The 16,970-nt window shown below is 40.2% G+C and overlaps 1 protein-coding gene across 5 annotated transcripts in view; it reads right to left on the bottom strand.

Annotated features, from left to right (window-relative positions):
- BICC1 (BicC family RNA binding protein 1) overlaps positions 1-16,970 on the bottom strand; it is a 349,716-nt gene that overhangs the window by 136,859 nt on the left and 195,887 nt on the right. For all 5 annotated transcript variants that reach the window (XM_086382458.1, XM_086382457.1, XM_086382455.1 and 2 more), the window contains exon 3: positions 14,943-15,012. In XM_086382458.1, the coding sequence (XP_086238584.1) occupies positions 14,943-15,009 (67 nt within the window). In that variant the 5' untranslated portion in view covers positions 15,010-15,012. The remainder of the gene's footprint in view (positions 1-14,942; positions 15,013-16,970) is intronic.

Raw genomic sequence — 16,970 nt, forward strand, 5'->3', positions numbered from 1 at the left:
TAAAAAGCTGTTTAAAGTGAGTAAGGCAGGAAACCCTGGCCAAACTCTAAGTCTCCAAGGGGCAGAGACTGAGCTCAATGCTTCATCCTTATATTTCTACAACATTCACCATGGTGCCCACTGGCCAAAGACCACCAAGAACACAGCTGCAGTAGATAAAGCAAGCTTTCTTCAGTGTGAAGCATTGAAGAGGAAACTGAAGGAAGGTCATTACAGAATCTGGGTTTGCTCTGGGTGATTCCATTGAGATCTTAGGAAAGTGGAGGTGGCCAAAGCTGGGTCGGAAGCTGCCAGAAAGCAGGGGAAATTTACTGAATGAATATCTTGGCAAATGTAACGTAGAAGGCAGAGGATGAAAGCAGAGTTGGAGTCGTCACTGTTCAAGCAGCAACAATTACTGAGGTCGCTCATAAGGGAGGGATGTTTAATTAATTTTGTGGCTGCAGAGTGTCCATGTTTTCAGCCTTGCTTCAGACTTAACCAAGGAGTAACCCTGTCTGATTATTTATACTCTGTGAGAGGTATTTATATTCAATTGGGAACACTGCAGCCAGGCTGCCAGGGCCATTTTTCACTTTCTCCGAAGTGACTCAAAAGATACCAGAATGACTTAAATCACTGTTGACTTAATTTCAAATTTGCTCTAAACCTAAGTTACAATGTAAACTTTACCTCCTAAGTTATAATTCCACTCCTGGCAGGCACCATGCACACGGAAGGGAATAAGACATGCTGGCCTTTGAGGCAGGTCCATGAGCTCAGAGTCCGGGAGGAAAGGCAAAAGTCTAGGCTGCTGCAACACAAGCTGAGAAAGCGCCAAAATGTAAAAACGCGTATGGTACCGAGTCAGCACAGGGGACTGAGTATTAACTCTGTTTCAGCGCGGATGGGTGAGGCTTTCCAGAGAGACACGTCGTCTGAGATGGATGTGGAACAAAGACTAGGAGCTGACCAGTCAGGCAAAGAAGGGTGGAGATGCAGCAGACACAGCACAGGCAAGGGTGTGAGATGGCTTCCTAGGTCAGCGAAGAGGGCATAAGTCAGTGTGGCTTGAAAAAAACTTTACTCCAAACTAAAAATTCTGCAATGAACTTGAATGGATTTCCAAACCTAGGTTATATGGATACTACATTTTGCAGGTGTGGAAACAGTGTTACATAACTTGCCTATGATGTAAAAATCAATTAGGCATTGCCCGAAGGAAAAAACCCAAGAGGATTAGATTAAAATATACCCCCTTGATGGTAAAAGCAAAAGAAATAGGGGCATACAGTTTGATCTCAAATTACGTATATCCTTAGTGGCTGAAAGACCTTTTTCCTTTCTTCTCCCTCACTTTGCTGAGTTCATGCATGTCTCCCAGCTAAACGAAATAAATCTGGACTCTGTGGTGCTGTGTCAGACTTGAGAAAGCGCATGGACCACCCAAACAAAAGCAAAACCGTGCAATGCAGAAGGTGGCTTTTGTCCTGTTAAGCAAGCTCAATACTGAAGAGGAAGTAAATTATACCAAAAACTAAATTCTCTCATCGACAGTGCATGTTAAGTCGCTTCAGTCATGTGAAGCGACTCTGTGCAACCCTATGGACTACACCCTTCCAGGCTCCTCTATTCATGGGATCCTCCAGGCAAGAATACAGATCCCATTCTAAAAATGGGGACAGTATAGAAATGGAATTCAAGTCAATCCAAAATAACATATTCAAGTATCCGTCCCTTGAATATAAAGGAATGGAAAATTTTTCACAAATTTTTCCCACTAAAAGACAAAAATAAAGCTCAACACATGGAAATAAAAGCAAATGACTTACTGGGTCTTCTGTTATATCAAGAAAACTCAGAAATTCAATAACTTCTTCAATAGTATTTTAATTATTTCTCATGCTTTGCCAAAACATACACACCCATGTATATACATAAATATATATCTATGTATATGTGTGTATATATGTGTGTACCTATATATTTATATAATTTCCATGCTATTAATATTGATGATCTAATCTTTATAAATTGTTTACTTTGGAAATCCAATGTCTTAAAAGTTTATCCATACTTTCCTACGGTCCTTCAAAAATCAATACATTATTATCACTTAAGGTAAATTCATTTCTTTCTAATTTTGAATAGAAATGATTCATGAATGACTTGTAAATAACTATTAATAGTGAGAAATGAGCTGTGTGGACACTATGGTTAGAGAGAAGCATAAGTAATCTTAAATTTCCAAGTAGAAAAAACAATTTAAAGGTCTTTATTTCATCATTAAAAAAAAGATGAACTACTCACTAAATAGGGAAAGATTATGAATCAATGGATAAAAAGCAAGGACAAGTAATTCACAGCAATTATGCAAATAAATGTTCCATGAATGGACGAAACAGGCTCAGCTTTTCTATTTATTAAGGTAGTGTACGGAAAAACATATTTTTCACTACATATTTAGGCTACACAAAGACGGGAAAGCACAGAGTTGGCAGAGATGACAGGAAAGGAGTGTTTCCTTTCCAGAAGACAGAACCTTCTGGTAGAATTTCAACAGTCATTTGGGAGGACAAGATGGCAATCCTGAAAATTACCAAAGTTGCTCATTACCTGAGACCTGGGAACTCTACTTATAAAAATGTATGTAAGAAGAAAGGCTATACCAAGGGGCAAATAAATCTGATATTCATTGTATTAAAAAAAAAAAAAGAACATAGTCTGAAGTCCATTAAAACAGATTTGTCAAAACACATAATACATCCACACCCCACATAAACACAATGGCATTTCTTATACATACAAAATATATATAGAGAGATAGATGTCATCATAGGAGACTGGAATGCAAAAGTAGGAAGTCAAGAGATACCTGGAGTAACAGGAAAATTTGGCCTTGGAGTACAAAATAAAGCAGGGCAAAGGCTAATAGAGTTTTGCCAAGAGAACACACTGGATATAGCAAACACCCTCTTCCAACAACACAAGAGACAACTCTACACATGGACGTCACCAGATGGTCAATACCGAAATTAGACTGATTATATTCTTTGCAGCCGAAGATGGAGAAGCTCTAGACAGTCAGCAAAAACAAGACCGGGAGCTGACTGTGGCTCAGATCATGAACTCCTTATTGCCAAATTCAGACTTAAATTGAAGAATGTAGGGAAAACCACTAGACCATTCAGGTATGACCTAAATCAAATCCCTTACAATTATACAGTGGAAGTGACAAATAGATTCAAGGGATTAGACCTGATACATAGAGTGCCTGAAGAACTATGGACAGAGGTTCGTAACACTGTACAGGAGGCAATGACCAAAACCATCCTCAAGAAAAAGAAATGTAAAATGGCAAAATGGCTGTCTGAGAAAGCCTTACAAATAGCTGAGAAAAGAAGAGAAGTGAAAGGCAAAGGAGAAAAGGAAAGATATATCCATCTGAATGCAGAGTTCCAAAGAACAGTAAGGAGAGATGAGAAAGCCTTCCTCAGTGATCAATGCAAAGAAATAAAGGAAAACAATAGAATGGTAAAGACTAGAGATCTCTTCAAGAAAATCAGAGATACCAAGGGAACATTTCATGCAAAGATGGGCACAATAAAGGACAGAAATGGTATAGACCTAACAGAGGCAGAAGATATTAAGAAGAGGTGGCAAGAATACACAGAAGAACTATACAAAAAGATTTTAATGATTCAGATAACTATGATGGTGTGATCACTCACCTAGAGCCAGAGATTCTGGAGTGTCAAGTCAAGTGGGCCTTAAGAAGCCTCACTGTGAACAAAGCTAGTGGAGGTGACAGAACTACAGTTGAGCTATTTCAAATCCTAAAAGATGATGCTGTGAAAATGCTTCATTCAATATGCCAATAAATTTGGAAAACTCAGCAGTGGACACAAGACTGGAAAAGGTCAGTTTTCATTCCAATCCCAAAGAAAAGCAATGCCAAAGAATGTTCAGACTACCTCACAACTGCACTCATCTCACACGCTAGCAAAGTAATGCTCAAAATTCTCCAAGCCAGGCTCCAAAAGTATGGGAACGGAGAACTTCCAGATGTTCAAGCTGGATTTAGAAAAGGCAGAGGAACCAGAGATCAAATTACCAACATCCACTGGATCATAAAAAAGCAAGAGTATTCCAGAAAAATATCTACTCCTGTTTCATTGACTATGCTAAAGCCTTTGACTGTGTGGATCACAACAGACTGTGGAAAATTCTTCAAGAGATGGGAAGAATTTCAGGTGCCCCCTGAGAATTTCAGGTGCCCCCTGAGAAACCGTATGCAGGTTAAGAAGCAACAGTTAGAACCAGACATGGAACAACAGACTGGTTCCAAATCGGGAAAGGAGTACGTCAAGGCTGTATATTGACACCATGCTTATTTAATTTATATGCAGAGTATATCATGAGAAATGCCAGGCTGGATATAGCACAAGCTGGAATCAAGATTCTAGGGAGAAATATCAATAACCTCAGATATGCAGATGACACCACCCTAATCTCAGAAAGCAGAAAGAAACTAAAGAGCCTCTTGATGAAGGTGAAAGAGAAGAGTAAAAAAGCTGACTTAAAACTCAACAATCAAAAAACTAAGATCATGGCATCTCTTCTCATCACTTCATAGCAAATAGATGGGGAAACAATGGAAACAGTGAGAGTCTATTTTCTTAGACTCCAAAAATCACTGCAGATGGTGACTGCAGCCATGAAATTAAAAGACGCTTGCTCCTTGGAAGAAAAGCTATGGCAAAGAAAACTGATGCTTTTGAACTGTGGTGTTGTAGAAGACTCTTGAGAGTCTCTTGGAATGCAAGGAGATAAAAACCAATCAATCCTAAAGGAAATCAATCCTGAATATTCACTGGAAGGACTGATGCAGAAGCTCCAATATGCTGGCCAACTGATGCGAAGAGTCAACTCATTAGAAAAGACCCTGATGCTAGGAAAGACTGAAGGCAAGAGGAGAAGGGGACGGCAGAGGCAGAGATGGCTGGATGGCATTCCCAACTCGATGGACACGAGTTTGAGCAAGCTCCAGGAGATGGTGATGGACAGGAAGGCCTGACGTGCTGCAGTCCATGGGGTTGCAAAGAGTCGGACACAACTGAGCAAGTGAACAACAACCTCTCATTTTTTAAGAGGAAAGATCCAATTGCAAAAAAATGCTTGTTTGTAAAAAATGAGCCAATTTTCATAAAGTGATAATACGTAACTTGGCATAGACCAAATAGCCAAAAGTAGACATATGCTGTGTTCTTGTTTTATTTTTATTTCAGGCAAGACATATTTTGCTTTAAGAGTAATTTCTGGCAACAAGATATAAAGAGAATGTAACTTCTCCTTCCTGAAACCTCTCTATTACCTTTTGATAAAAGTGTCTCTTAGTACCAATGTTTGTATGATGGCTATAATAAGCCACAAACCATGCTTTAGTGCCAATAGAAAGACCATTTGAAGAAGTGAGGGTGCTACTCTGACTTGTTTTCCTTAGCTAATGAGAAATACCACATGGTGGTTTGGTCATGTTTGCAACTGCAAAAGACTTCTTAAAAATAATCTAATTGCTACTGACAGGCCTGAGAGATGTCACTGAGTTCTGTCCAGTGGTGCCATAACTGGCAGAATAAAGCCAGGGAGGATCCCACACGTGGCTGGGGAAACCATCAAAATCTTGTCCCCATCTCTAGACCAAGACAGGAGTGCACGGCACCCTCGTGGTGCACAAATACGGTCATAAACCATAGAAACTGTCACAGTTACCACCAGCACACATTCCAGAAAGGAGGAGTGGAAGACAGTCAGCTGGAACTGGGAGGGCAGACAGTCCTACAGGCACCAGAGCTACAGACACAACTGAGACAGGGCTGAAACACTCGGGGAAGAAACAACACACGTTGCACTAGCTACAAAGTTCACACCGGACTATAAACTGGCTTTTAAAATGTGTGGGTCCGCCCTCCTACTGTGTTTCATCTCTCCTACTGAAATCCTGTCCTTCCACCTATGTTACTACGTATGTATGCCCTCCTTCAGGAGTCACTCATATAGATCGACTCTGTTCCTAATGCTGCAAAAGAAAACCAATTACGTAAGACACCAATTTGCATGAAATGGCCTAACAAGAATCCAGTGCATGGATGGACCTAGAGACTGTCACACAAAGTGAAGTCACACAGACACAGAAAGGTGTCATATGCTATTGCTTCTATGTGGAATCTAAAAATATGATACAAATGAACTTACTTACAAAACGTAAGTAGAGTCACAGATGTAGAAAACAAACACGGTTAAGGAGGGAAGGGATGTATAGGGAGATTGAGATTGACATATACACACAGTACTATATAGAAAATAGGTAACAATTAGGATCTACTGTATAGCACAGACGAAGAGTCTACTCCATACGGGAAAAGAATCTGAAAAAGAATGAATATATGTATTTGTGTAACTGAATTGCTTTGCTGTAACCTGAAACTAACATGACACGGTAAGTCAACTGTACTCCAATAAAAACTTAAAAGTAAATTTTTAAAATAGAATCCAATGCTATGTAGAGCCATCTCCTGATGCCACACCTGTTCCTCTAAGCTCAGTGTTTCTCAGCCTTGCACTGTTGACATTTTGTGTCAAATAATTCTCCTTGTGGAGCTGCCTTTTGCATTGTAGGATGTTTAGCATCCTCCCTGGCCTCTACCCACCAGAAACCAGTAGCACCGCCTCCCACGTGTGATAACCAAAACTATCCCAACAGTGCTACCACGCCCCCGGGGAATAAAATCAACCCAGCTCGAGAACCACAATACCAGGTAACAGTATACAAATCCTAGTGAAACCATTAACAGATTTTAAAAGAGAATAGGAAGGAAAAATACTGTAAAAAGCACAAATAGAAATTAAAAACAGAGGTTGAAAATAATTTTAAAGATAGTCATCCAGCAAGGTTCTAAAATGTGGATAAGGACTTAGGATTGCATTTCTTCTTGAAGAAACAGTTAAGAAACATATTCTCAATCTGAGTTTTCCTAAATGAATGTGCTGGTGAATCTTCATTCCTCTGGTGAACACTCACTCACCATGAGCACCTATGCATGTGCTTAGGATGGAGAGAATGCCCTTGAATTTTGCAATCAAGGTTTCCAGCCTAACTCCATCATTTCAAACCCTATGTATGACACTGAACAAGTTACACCATCTCTCCATCAGTTACTCATGTGCAGAGTAGGGATAACCATGGTCATTCGTGGAGGATTACTGTGAGGATAAAGACAGAGAATACAGATGGGACAACACACATTACAAGGCAGACAAATCAGGAATAGTTCTGCCCTTCCTCCTCATGGGGTTTAACAAGGAAAAAGAGCTGTAGTTAGCAGGCATCTTGGGATGGCAATTTCTTCACTTTTAAAGGTACCTAACTTGAAATAAAACATCTGTTCAGGAACAAGACCACTGAAGGAAAATGAGCTCTCTCCCCAGGAGACAGGGTAACAGAGGCAGGTGAATTCAGAAAGCTTGTGACTTGGCTCCAGTCCCTTCTGGGGAACACAAAGGCATGATATACCATTTAATCATCCTTCTCACTTTCTTCTCCTTTTTTTTTAATTTTACAAAAATCTTCATTAGTTCTTAAGAGATTTCATAGTGCTTTTATTTTTTTAATTTAAATTTATTTATTTTAATTGGAGGCTAATTACTTTACAATATTGTATTGGTTTTGCCATACATCAACATGAATCCGCCACGGGTATACACATGTTATCAAGTTATTGATAATACAGCATTATCTTTGCATATCACACACTTTAAAATGCTGATTAAAGTGTTGTGCCTAATATCTAGGACTATTTTTTAATATACACTCTGTTTTTTTAGACCGTCTCAGGAACACAGCGAAATTGATGCGAAGTACAGAGTTCTCATATGCCCCTCCCCACACACAGCCACTGGCTCCCCCACCATCAATATCACAAACCATTTTGTGGGTTTTGACAGATATAAAATGACATGTACTTACTATTTTAGATTATATAGTTTAGCTGCCCTAAAAGTCCTCTGTGTTCAGCCTATTCATCCTTCCCTCCTCCAAGTCCCTAGCAAATACTGACCACTAAATCTTTTTACCATCTCCATGTTTTTTACCTTCTAAAACGTTCATGATATTGGAATCATACAGGATGCCTTACCAGTCTGCTATTTACTAACTGTAAAACCCAGGGCAAGTTATTTGACTTTATGAGCCTTAATTTTTTCACCTGTAAAATGAAAACACCATCACCTAACTTACATGGTGTTCTGATCAGGAAATAAGATTATTTACATAAAATATTAGCTGTGCCCCAATTAGTCTCAATAAATGGTAGTAGCCAATATTACTATTGACATGTCAATGACATAACCAAATCCTAATTAAAATACCACACCCAAAGCAACTTTGGTCTGGAAGATAATCAGGAGGCTGTATCTTGTTAAGTCTCATTTACACACCTACTATGAACAGTACCAGAGTTTTATTCATCCAAGGGTCCCATGAATGGCAGCCATCAGATCATTTTCCTTAAGTTTCTTTCCACTTCTCTGACTAGGGCTACTCAGACCACGAAAAGCAGTTTGAGCTACATAAGCTTCAGCCATAAATCATGTCCACTTCTGTTCACTTAGAGAGGTCTATAGGAAAGATATCAATTGTCAATTTTCTCAATAGTGAATGCTCCTCCTGCGTGAAGGCTATGATTCTAAATCTTCTTCCTACACAACACACCTTGGTGATATACAGTCTCATCTCCATTCGTAGTTTTACTATGATCATGACTGAGTTACCAGACAATCTACAAACACTGACTCGGTGTCCACCATGTATGGGTTGTGTGCTGGCTCAGTCCTCTCCAACTCTTTGGGACCCCATGGACTGTAGCCTACCAGGCTCCTCCAGCCATGCAATTTTACCAGGCAAGAATACTGGATTGGGTTCCCATTTCCCATCCCAATCCAAGGGATCTTCCCAACCCAGGGATCAAACCTGCATCTGCTGCTTCACCTGCATTTGGCAGGTGGATTCTTCACCACTGAGCCGCCAGAGAAGAAACACAATGATGAACAAAATGCATGTACTCTTTATCGTCTGAGGAACTAACTGCCTAGAATGGTGTGTTCTCTGACCTTTCTTTATCACCCATTTCACATTATGGCATGCACACCTGCTCAGTCATGGCCAAATGTTTGCCACCCTATGGACTGGGGCCCGCCAGGCTCCTTTGTCCATAGGATTCTCTAGGCAAGAATACTGGAGTGGGTTGCCATTCTCTTCTCCAGGGGATTTTCCCCCACCTAGGGATCAAACCAGTGTATCCTGTGTCTCCTGCATAGGCAGGCAGATTCTTTAACCACCAAGTCACCTGGGAAGCCCCATTGCACACCATGACTGAATAATACATTCGTGTGTGTTTGTTCATACATAAAAACAGTGACAGACCTGACTCAAGGTGTCAGGAAACAATGCTCTCACACTTTGAAGTTTGCTTCTCTAATCTAGTTGTTGTCTGTGTACATGCTGCTTGTGACCCCACAATACACAAATATTGTGGTCAAAACCCACCACTGGGAATACTGTCGTCCATATGCTGTGCCAGGCCCTCTTTCTGCCCGCTGCCCTTTGAGCAATAAATACCAAGATAAAAGCATCATCGAGTCCCATGTGAACGCACAACAGAGGCTTTAGTACACCTGACAATACATTTTTCTCTGGAAAAAAATAAAGTGAAAAGTCTATGTTTTTTCTCATGCCAAGATTCTATATTAGATGTTGCTTGTTCTGATGGAAGACAACCAATGATAATAAAGCCCCATAGAATTCTGATGATCTTCTTGTTTATTCCAGGAGGAAGAGAACGGCCAGACTTGGTGCCAAATGGCCTCTAAAACATCAGGCAACCCAGCCAACACCTTCCATTCCGGCTGTCTTGGGGCACTGAAACTGTCGTAAGAGAAACAGTTGCAGACAACAGTTGCTATCACTTAGTTTAACTCTGCAGGACAACTCTTCCCAGAACAAAAGGCAATAAAGCTTTATTAATGCTGATCTTACTTACATGGAATTTGGCATAAAAACTTTAAACAATTTGTAGCTACATCCACCTTGCCTAGTCTAAGAAGAAAGAGGACTGATAAGCAAATTAAAAGCAAGAAGATGATTTTAAGAAAAATGTTTATCTATTTGAGAGAATAAGCTGATCTGACATCAAGGAGCATGCCAGATGATCATAACAACGCAATCAGTTCTCCTTACAAATCACTTTTATCTATTTGTTAAGGCAGCTTTGGCAGGACTTGTATTTAGCAAAACAGTCAAACTTGTTCAGAATGTAATCTGTACTTTAATAAAGCTGTATTTATTTTAAAATAGGCTGTGATTCAGAATAACATTCAAAATTTTAATGAGTACCTGAAATCATTCTCTGTTAGTATGCTTCTACAGTATTATACAATCATTATTAATTTTTGGCTGCACTGCGCAGCTTGTGGGATCTCAGTTTCCCAGCCAGGGACTGAACCCACACCACAGCAGCGAAAGCCCGGAATCCTAACCTCCAGGCCATCGGGGAACTCCCAGAACTTTAATTCTCTCTTTTTTTTTTTTTGGTTGCACTGGGTCTTTTTTGCTTTGTGTGTGGGCTTTCTCTAGTTGCGCAAGCAGGGGCTACTCTTCATGACTGTGTGACAGCTTCTCACTGTGGTGGCTTCTCTTGTTGCCGAGTACAGGTTCTGAGGCTTCCTGGCTTCAACAGTTGTAGCACGTGGGCTCAGTAGCTGCAGTTCAAGGCTCTAGAGGACAGGCTCAGTTGTGGTGCATAAGCTTAGTTGTCCCGCAGCACATGGAATCTTCCCAGACCAGGGATCGAACCCGTGTCCCCTGCACTGGCAGGCGGATTCTTATCTACTGCACTGCCAGAAAGTCCCTTAATTCTTAAATACTGCACTCAAAGAACAAACCTCAAGTCTTTCTATGGAAAGCAGAATGTTCTATTATTCTAAATCCAACAGTTAGAGAGATTTTTATTTTCTTCTACTCAAAACAAATTTACGCTCAACAGTAGAAATACTACGTATTGCTTTATTTTCTTAATCACGGCCCCCATTAAGACAATCCTGCTGCTGCTAAGTCGCTTCAGTCATGTTCGACTCTGTGCAACCCCATAGACGGCAGCCCACCAGACTCTGCCTTCCCTGGGATTCTCCAGGCAAGAACACTGGAGTGGGTTGCCATTTCCTTCTCCAATGCATGAAAGTGAAAAGTGAAAGTGAAGTCGCTCAGTCGTGTCCGACTCTTAGCGACCCTATGGACTGCAGCCTACCAGGCTCCTCCATCCATGGGATTTTCCAGGCAAGAGTACTGGACTGGGGTGCCATTGCCTTCTCCAAGACAATCCTAGGCTTGCCTATTTGAATGCCCAATTGCCTATGTAAAATTAAGATACTGAATCTTAAATTCTTAGTTCTTTTTGACTGAAGATTCAATCTCCCAATGATTTCAAACACTTGGGAATTTTTTTTTTAAGTTTTATAGTCCCTGAGTTTATACCACAAAACATGCACTTCCCCAAAATGCCCTGCTTACTAAATGACAATGTTCCTAGTACATTTCTCCACTGTATTCTCTATGGTTAAAGGGAATGAAGAAAGGTAAAGGGGAGGATAAGGGGAGAGAAGAAGGGGGTAGAAGGGTGACGTGGGAGGAAGAGGGGCAGATGGAGGGGACAAACACCAGACATTCTTGTACCCCAAATGACATCTCACACAGGCACTGAACAAAGAGGTCACTGTCACTCTAAACTCATTCATGCTGACTGCAAAGAGGACAGAGACATAAAACTAATGAGTCCATATAGATGCAGTTCTTTAGGAACCAAGATGGACATTGTTCCAGAGAAGTGGCCGCTGAAGGATCCTGCCTGTTTTCCGATAGCAGTCATCATCCATCCATTCCCTTTTGGACACATGGTCTCCCTAGTGACTAAATAATGGTTTTTCCATATCAGATGGTGAAATTTTTCTTTCCCAAAGTCAACCTTAAGAACCGCCAGGGGAACTTGTTAAATATAAGGATTTCCAGTCCCATCCCAGACCTACTAAACCAGAATCTCTAGTGTGTTAGTCGTTCAGTCATGTTCGACTCTTTGTGACCCCATGGGCTGGAGCCTGCCAGTTCCTCTGTCCATGGAATTCTCCAGGCAAGAATACTGGAGTGCATTGCCGTTTCCTTCTCCAGAGAAGAATCTTAAGTTTCTTACATGATGGCAAATTCAGGATGCTGACTTTCTGCCTTTATGCCAAGCAGGATCCTACTAGCACATCAACCCAAGGAGACATACAGCTACTCACACAGCTGCTCCGATAAAGGATTGATGACTTGAAAAATAAAGTTTCGACAGGACTACTTGAAAAATGCAGGACTAATTCCCATCAGGTAAAGAAAGGGTCAGACTATGGTAACAGTAGCCATGAAAAACATTTGTCTAGGCTCAAATATTCAATCAATAAGCATCATAAATCTAAAAGTGAAATACAATACAAACACATGGCTGTACTGTCTCTCTGGCACACGAGGGATCATCTGTAAATTCCAAACCTTCACATCACCATGGGACTTAGAACTTAATAATCATCCAAAACATGCCATGAGTCCCTAGATACCTTTATATTCTTTGGTCTCTTGAATAATAATAGTTTGGGATGAAGAAAGCTTAAAATTAAGAACACTACCTCTTTTCTCAACAACGATTCAGAGGCAAGAAAGGGTCAGATAAAAAAGCAAATAATTACCTTCTAAAGTGCCTCCTGCCACTTGACTTTTACTAAATACAAACTATAGTCACACAAATTTCAGCTCTAAATCAGACCATTTTAAAAATATACAGGAATACACATATCAGGGATGTAAGCCAAAATGTGATTCAGCAGCTGTGTGTTTAAGAACTAAGGGCAAATCAAGTCAATTTTGAAGAGTAATTTCCTCTGAGGAACACTTTTTTTTTTTTTTCTTTCTTCCTTGAGCTCAATCTCTCTCTTTTGGCACATTCTGCTCATCATTCAGTATTGTGTACATTTATGGCACTTCATAATTAATAAAAAATTGAAGGATGTCTTTAGACATAGGCCTTCAGGGATCAATTCTTAGGCACAATTCCAAAAGTTAACTTTAACCATGTGGAAATTATGCTAAATGCCCTCAAATGTACTGCTGAGATACTCTTATTCTCAAAGCAAAATGTATCAATAGAGTTGGCCACTGTGAATGGGTTAAATGGATCCATGACCAGAAACCGATCTACAACATTACCTTAATCTATTCGATCCATATTATCTAACATCTCTAAAGATACAAACACATTTTAAATTTTAAAAAATGAATAAAATGAATAATTGAGTTTCCCACGACAGGGGGAGGAAAACTGTAGCATGGATAATGCAAGAGAATAAGCCATCCAAAATTATCTGGGATTGTTGTAATATTCATGTTTCCTTGGGGCTTTTCTTTAGGGACTGATCAAATTACATTTTTATTAGGCTAGTAATGAAACTCATGTCATTCTTTAAGTAAAACTATGTGACAACACAGAAGGAGGCTCCAGTTCATGTCCAAATTCCAACTTTTTCAAACAGCAGGCCAGGGATTTTTGAACGGCTGCAAACAACCAAATAGGGAAGCAGCCAGCTAGTGGCACCTTCTCCTTCTGCATAAGTATAGCACATCTCAGTACACTGGAGATAGATACAGCCTATAGCACTTGGCAAATGCCAAGATTCCTACAAAGTTGTGGAATTCCACTTGGAAATTCACTATGTTTTCTTAGGACTGTTTAGCATATAAGCTTCCCTTTTCTCCCCACCATGGTCACAAATATTGAAAATAACAAGGTCAGAGTGTCAATAGGAATTCCAGTCCACTGAAGTCCAGATAACAACACTCGCAACGAGTTGTAAAATAACTTACATTCCAAGGGATGAGTAGCTCTAATAAAATGAGATTAAAAGAAGGCAATCTGGATGACCAGAAACAAGAAAGCTGACAAATCTTGCAGTGTTCAGCATCATTTAGCAATAAAGGTCACAGAGAGAAGGGGGCGCAAACACAAAACTCAACAGCAACAACAAAAAAGCTAGACCACAACAGACAATGCTCAGCTCACACCACCATTTTCTGAATTGCTTGGTGATGGTTCTCCATTATCTCCTAGGACTACGGGCATCTTTTAATGAAGTATATGCAACAAAGTTTCTTGACACCGGGGTTAAACAACAACAACAAAAAAAGCTATCCATAATATGTAATAATGAAAATATGAAAACAATATGTAATCTTGGAAGGAAACTAAGGGTCCTATGCTTTCATTTCTGACCATCCATGCACCAGTGAGTGCCCTCTAGATTAGCGCAGAGGAAAAGACAGACAAGGAAAATGCTTGGCCTAAAAGAGAAATCCTGTGTGTTCTTTGCTGTGTGATAGACGAAGAGGAGAAGCAGCAGTCAGGAAAGGAAATCTAAGTTCCTATCAAATTGGAGGTGAGAATAATCAGCTGCTAAATCTGGGACATAAACAAGAAGTCTAAAGTGTAAACAGAAGGAGTCTGTGTGTTGAAAATATGTTATTACGTGTGGGCAGTTACCATGACTCGTGGCCACTACATGGTCATCCTTGAAATCATAAGATGCTACAATAATCTTCTACAATAACATGTCTATTATTACAAAATACTTAAAAATATTATTCTGTTGTTGAATCAAAAAGTTATATGTTACTTTGCATTATGATAATCCTTCCCAAATACTGCTATGTAACAAATATTTGGGAACAACTATGATACGGATAAAGGTTGATTTGAATTCCCAGGAAACCTGCGGATATTCCATAGTCTGCATTATCACAAACATCAATTTCTCCATCTCGCATGATTTACCTTTCTTGGATTTGGCACCAATCTTCAGTTTTGATGGCCAAGCAATCTGAGTATTTGTTTCCTCCATGATCTGCAGCAAAAATTTAGAGAAAAATATTGATTCGATTAAGAACTTGCATTTACAGGTAAGATTTTTTTCCCCAGAAAAAAAAAAAAATTATTTTCAAGTCCTTAGCATCATGTTGTTGCAACAAAATGACCTCTTTTTAAAACAATTCAAAAACAAAACAAAACCTTGGCGGGGTTGGGGTTGGGGAGGGGAGATGCATTTTTATAAGCCTTTAATCTATTAGAAATAGTCCAGTATATTTGTTACTCCCAGCATTCTTCTCTGTGATGCTCCAGAATTCTAACTTGTGGCCAAACCACCCGAGATGCTTGTGCTGAGTAAAATTCCCCCATGACAATCACCAGCGGATTGCAACACATCAAACACGATCCTTGTAATACAAAACGACATGGGATAGGCCTTACGAAATGAAGTGTTTTTTTTTTTTTTTTTCTGGAGAAAATAAAATAAACTTGCTTTGGGCACATTTGTGTTTCATAAAAACTGATGAAAAGCCTCTAAACAGGACATCACGTCATAAGGCTGCATTTCCCATCATCTTTTGCCTGATCTGAGATGGCATTTTTGCCACAGTTCTTTCCCACTTCCCAGGCAGAATACTGGCCAGAAGGACTGGAGACCCACTGTGGCAAAAGCCCAAGGACAAGTGACGCAGGCAAAGTGTGCATAGCAAAGGAAGTGCACGGTAAATGAGAGATGAGTGAATCAGCAAGAAATGCCCATCCTTTCTATTATCACACAAATTAGCCTAGGTTATTGTTGACTTTCATACCATGAATATAAAATTCACTCAGCAAATGAATAAAGCCAACAACTGGCCAAATTCATAGGCAAATGACAGCAACTGCCACTCGTAAGTCACTTGAGTGGGATAATATTTAATTTTTCATATGGATTTAGAGGTAACTAAACAAATTAATGCCGAAGACAATGAAACGCATGAACAATGTAGTTAATAAAAAGTCCCTCTTCTCCCTCTGTATTGGCTGTGTTCTGGACATAAGGCTAAATGGTTTACATGTTAGCATGCATCATTCTTCATTTAATCCCCTTTATCACAGCAGCAAAGGGCTTGCAGCAGATGTTTCAGCCTGGCAGCCCATAGAGGCGTGTTGTCCACCTACTATAAGGTTTTTTTTTAAATATGAGCCAACATTTTTAAATCTGGGAATTTCACATAGACATTCAGGTTTCTGCTTCTCTGGAAAATGTGGCAGAGTTAGCATCCGGAGCCCACACCCCGACGTGGCCACGCTCGGCTGGCCCTGAGGACCAGATGCCCCCTTTACCCAGGGTCAGGAGACCCTGGGCTGTCCCCCCGACCAACTCCCCCTGGGTCTCCCACAGTGAGATCCCAAGCCATTTGCCCTTCTTGTCACTGTGTATTACTCACTTGCCAGTTATCACGGTGTTTGCACTTCTATACCCATGTCTCTATTGAAAACTGAAAAACAAGACTAAAATCACGCTGTCTTCTCAAAGTGGAGGGGCTGCCCTGGCCCTGCAGGTGGGCAAGCCCATTGCCCCAGCTCTGCAGATCCGGCCCCTGCCTCTACTCCTATCTATGCTGTCCTATTCATGGGTTTCATTGTCTTCTCCATGAAATAAGAGAGCTTATTTCTAAACAAGTTAGAAATAAGAACTTATTAATTTCTAAACTTAACTCTAAACCCATATTTTTAAAAACTTTTTATGGGAGTTGATGTGCAATGTTGTGTTAGTGTCAAGTGTACAGCAAAGTGAACCAGTTCCACATATATCTACTCTGTTTTAGATTCTTTTCCCACATAGGTCATTACAGAGTATAGAGTAGAATTCCCCGTATTGTGCAATAGGTCCTCAGTAGTTATCTATAACTACTAAAAGACAAATATCATATGATATCACTTCAGGGCCCTGCACCCCTCCTCCCCAGCTTCCCGCCAGCCCCGACTCAGGCACCACCCCAACCACCTCTC

The sequence above is a fragment of the Bos grunniens genome, chromosome 28, assembly GCF_055505025.1.
Source record: "Bos grunniens cultivar Pamir isolate PY7600 chromosome 28, Bosgru_T2T1.0, whole genome shotgun sequence".
NCBI lineage: Eukaryota > Metazoa > Chordata > Mammalia > Artiodactyla > Bovidae > Bos > Bos grunniens.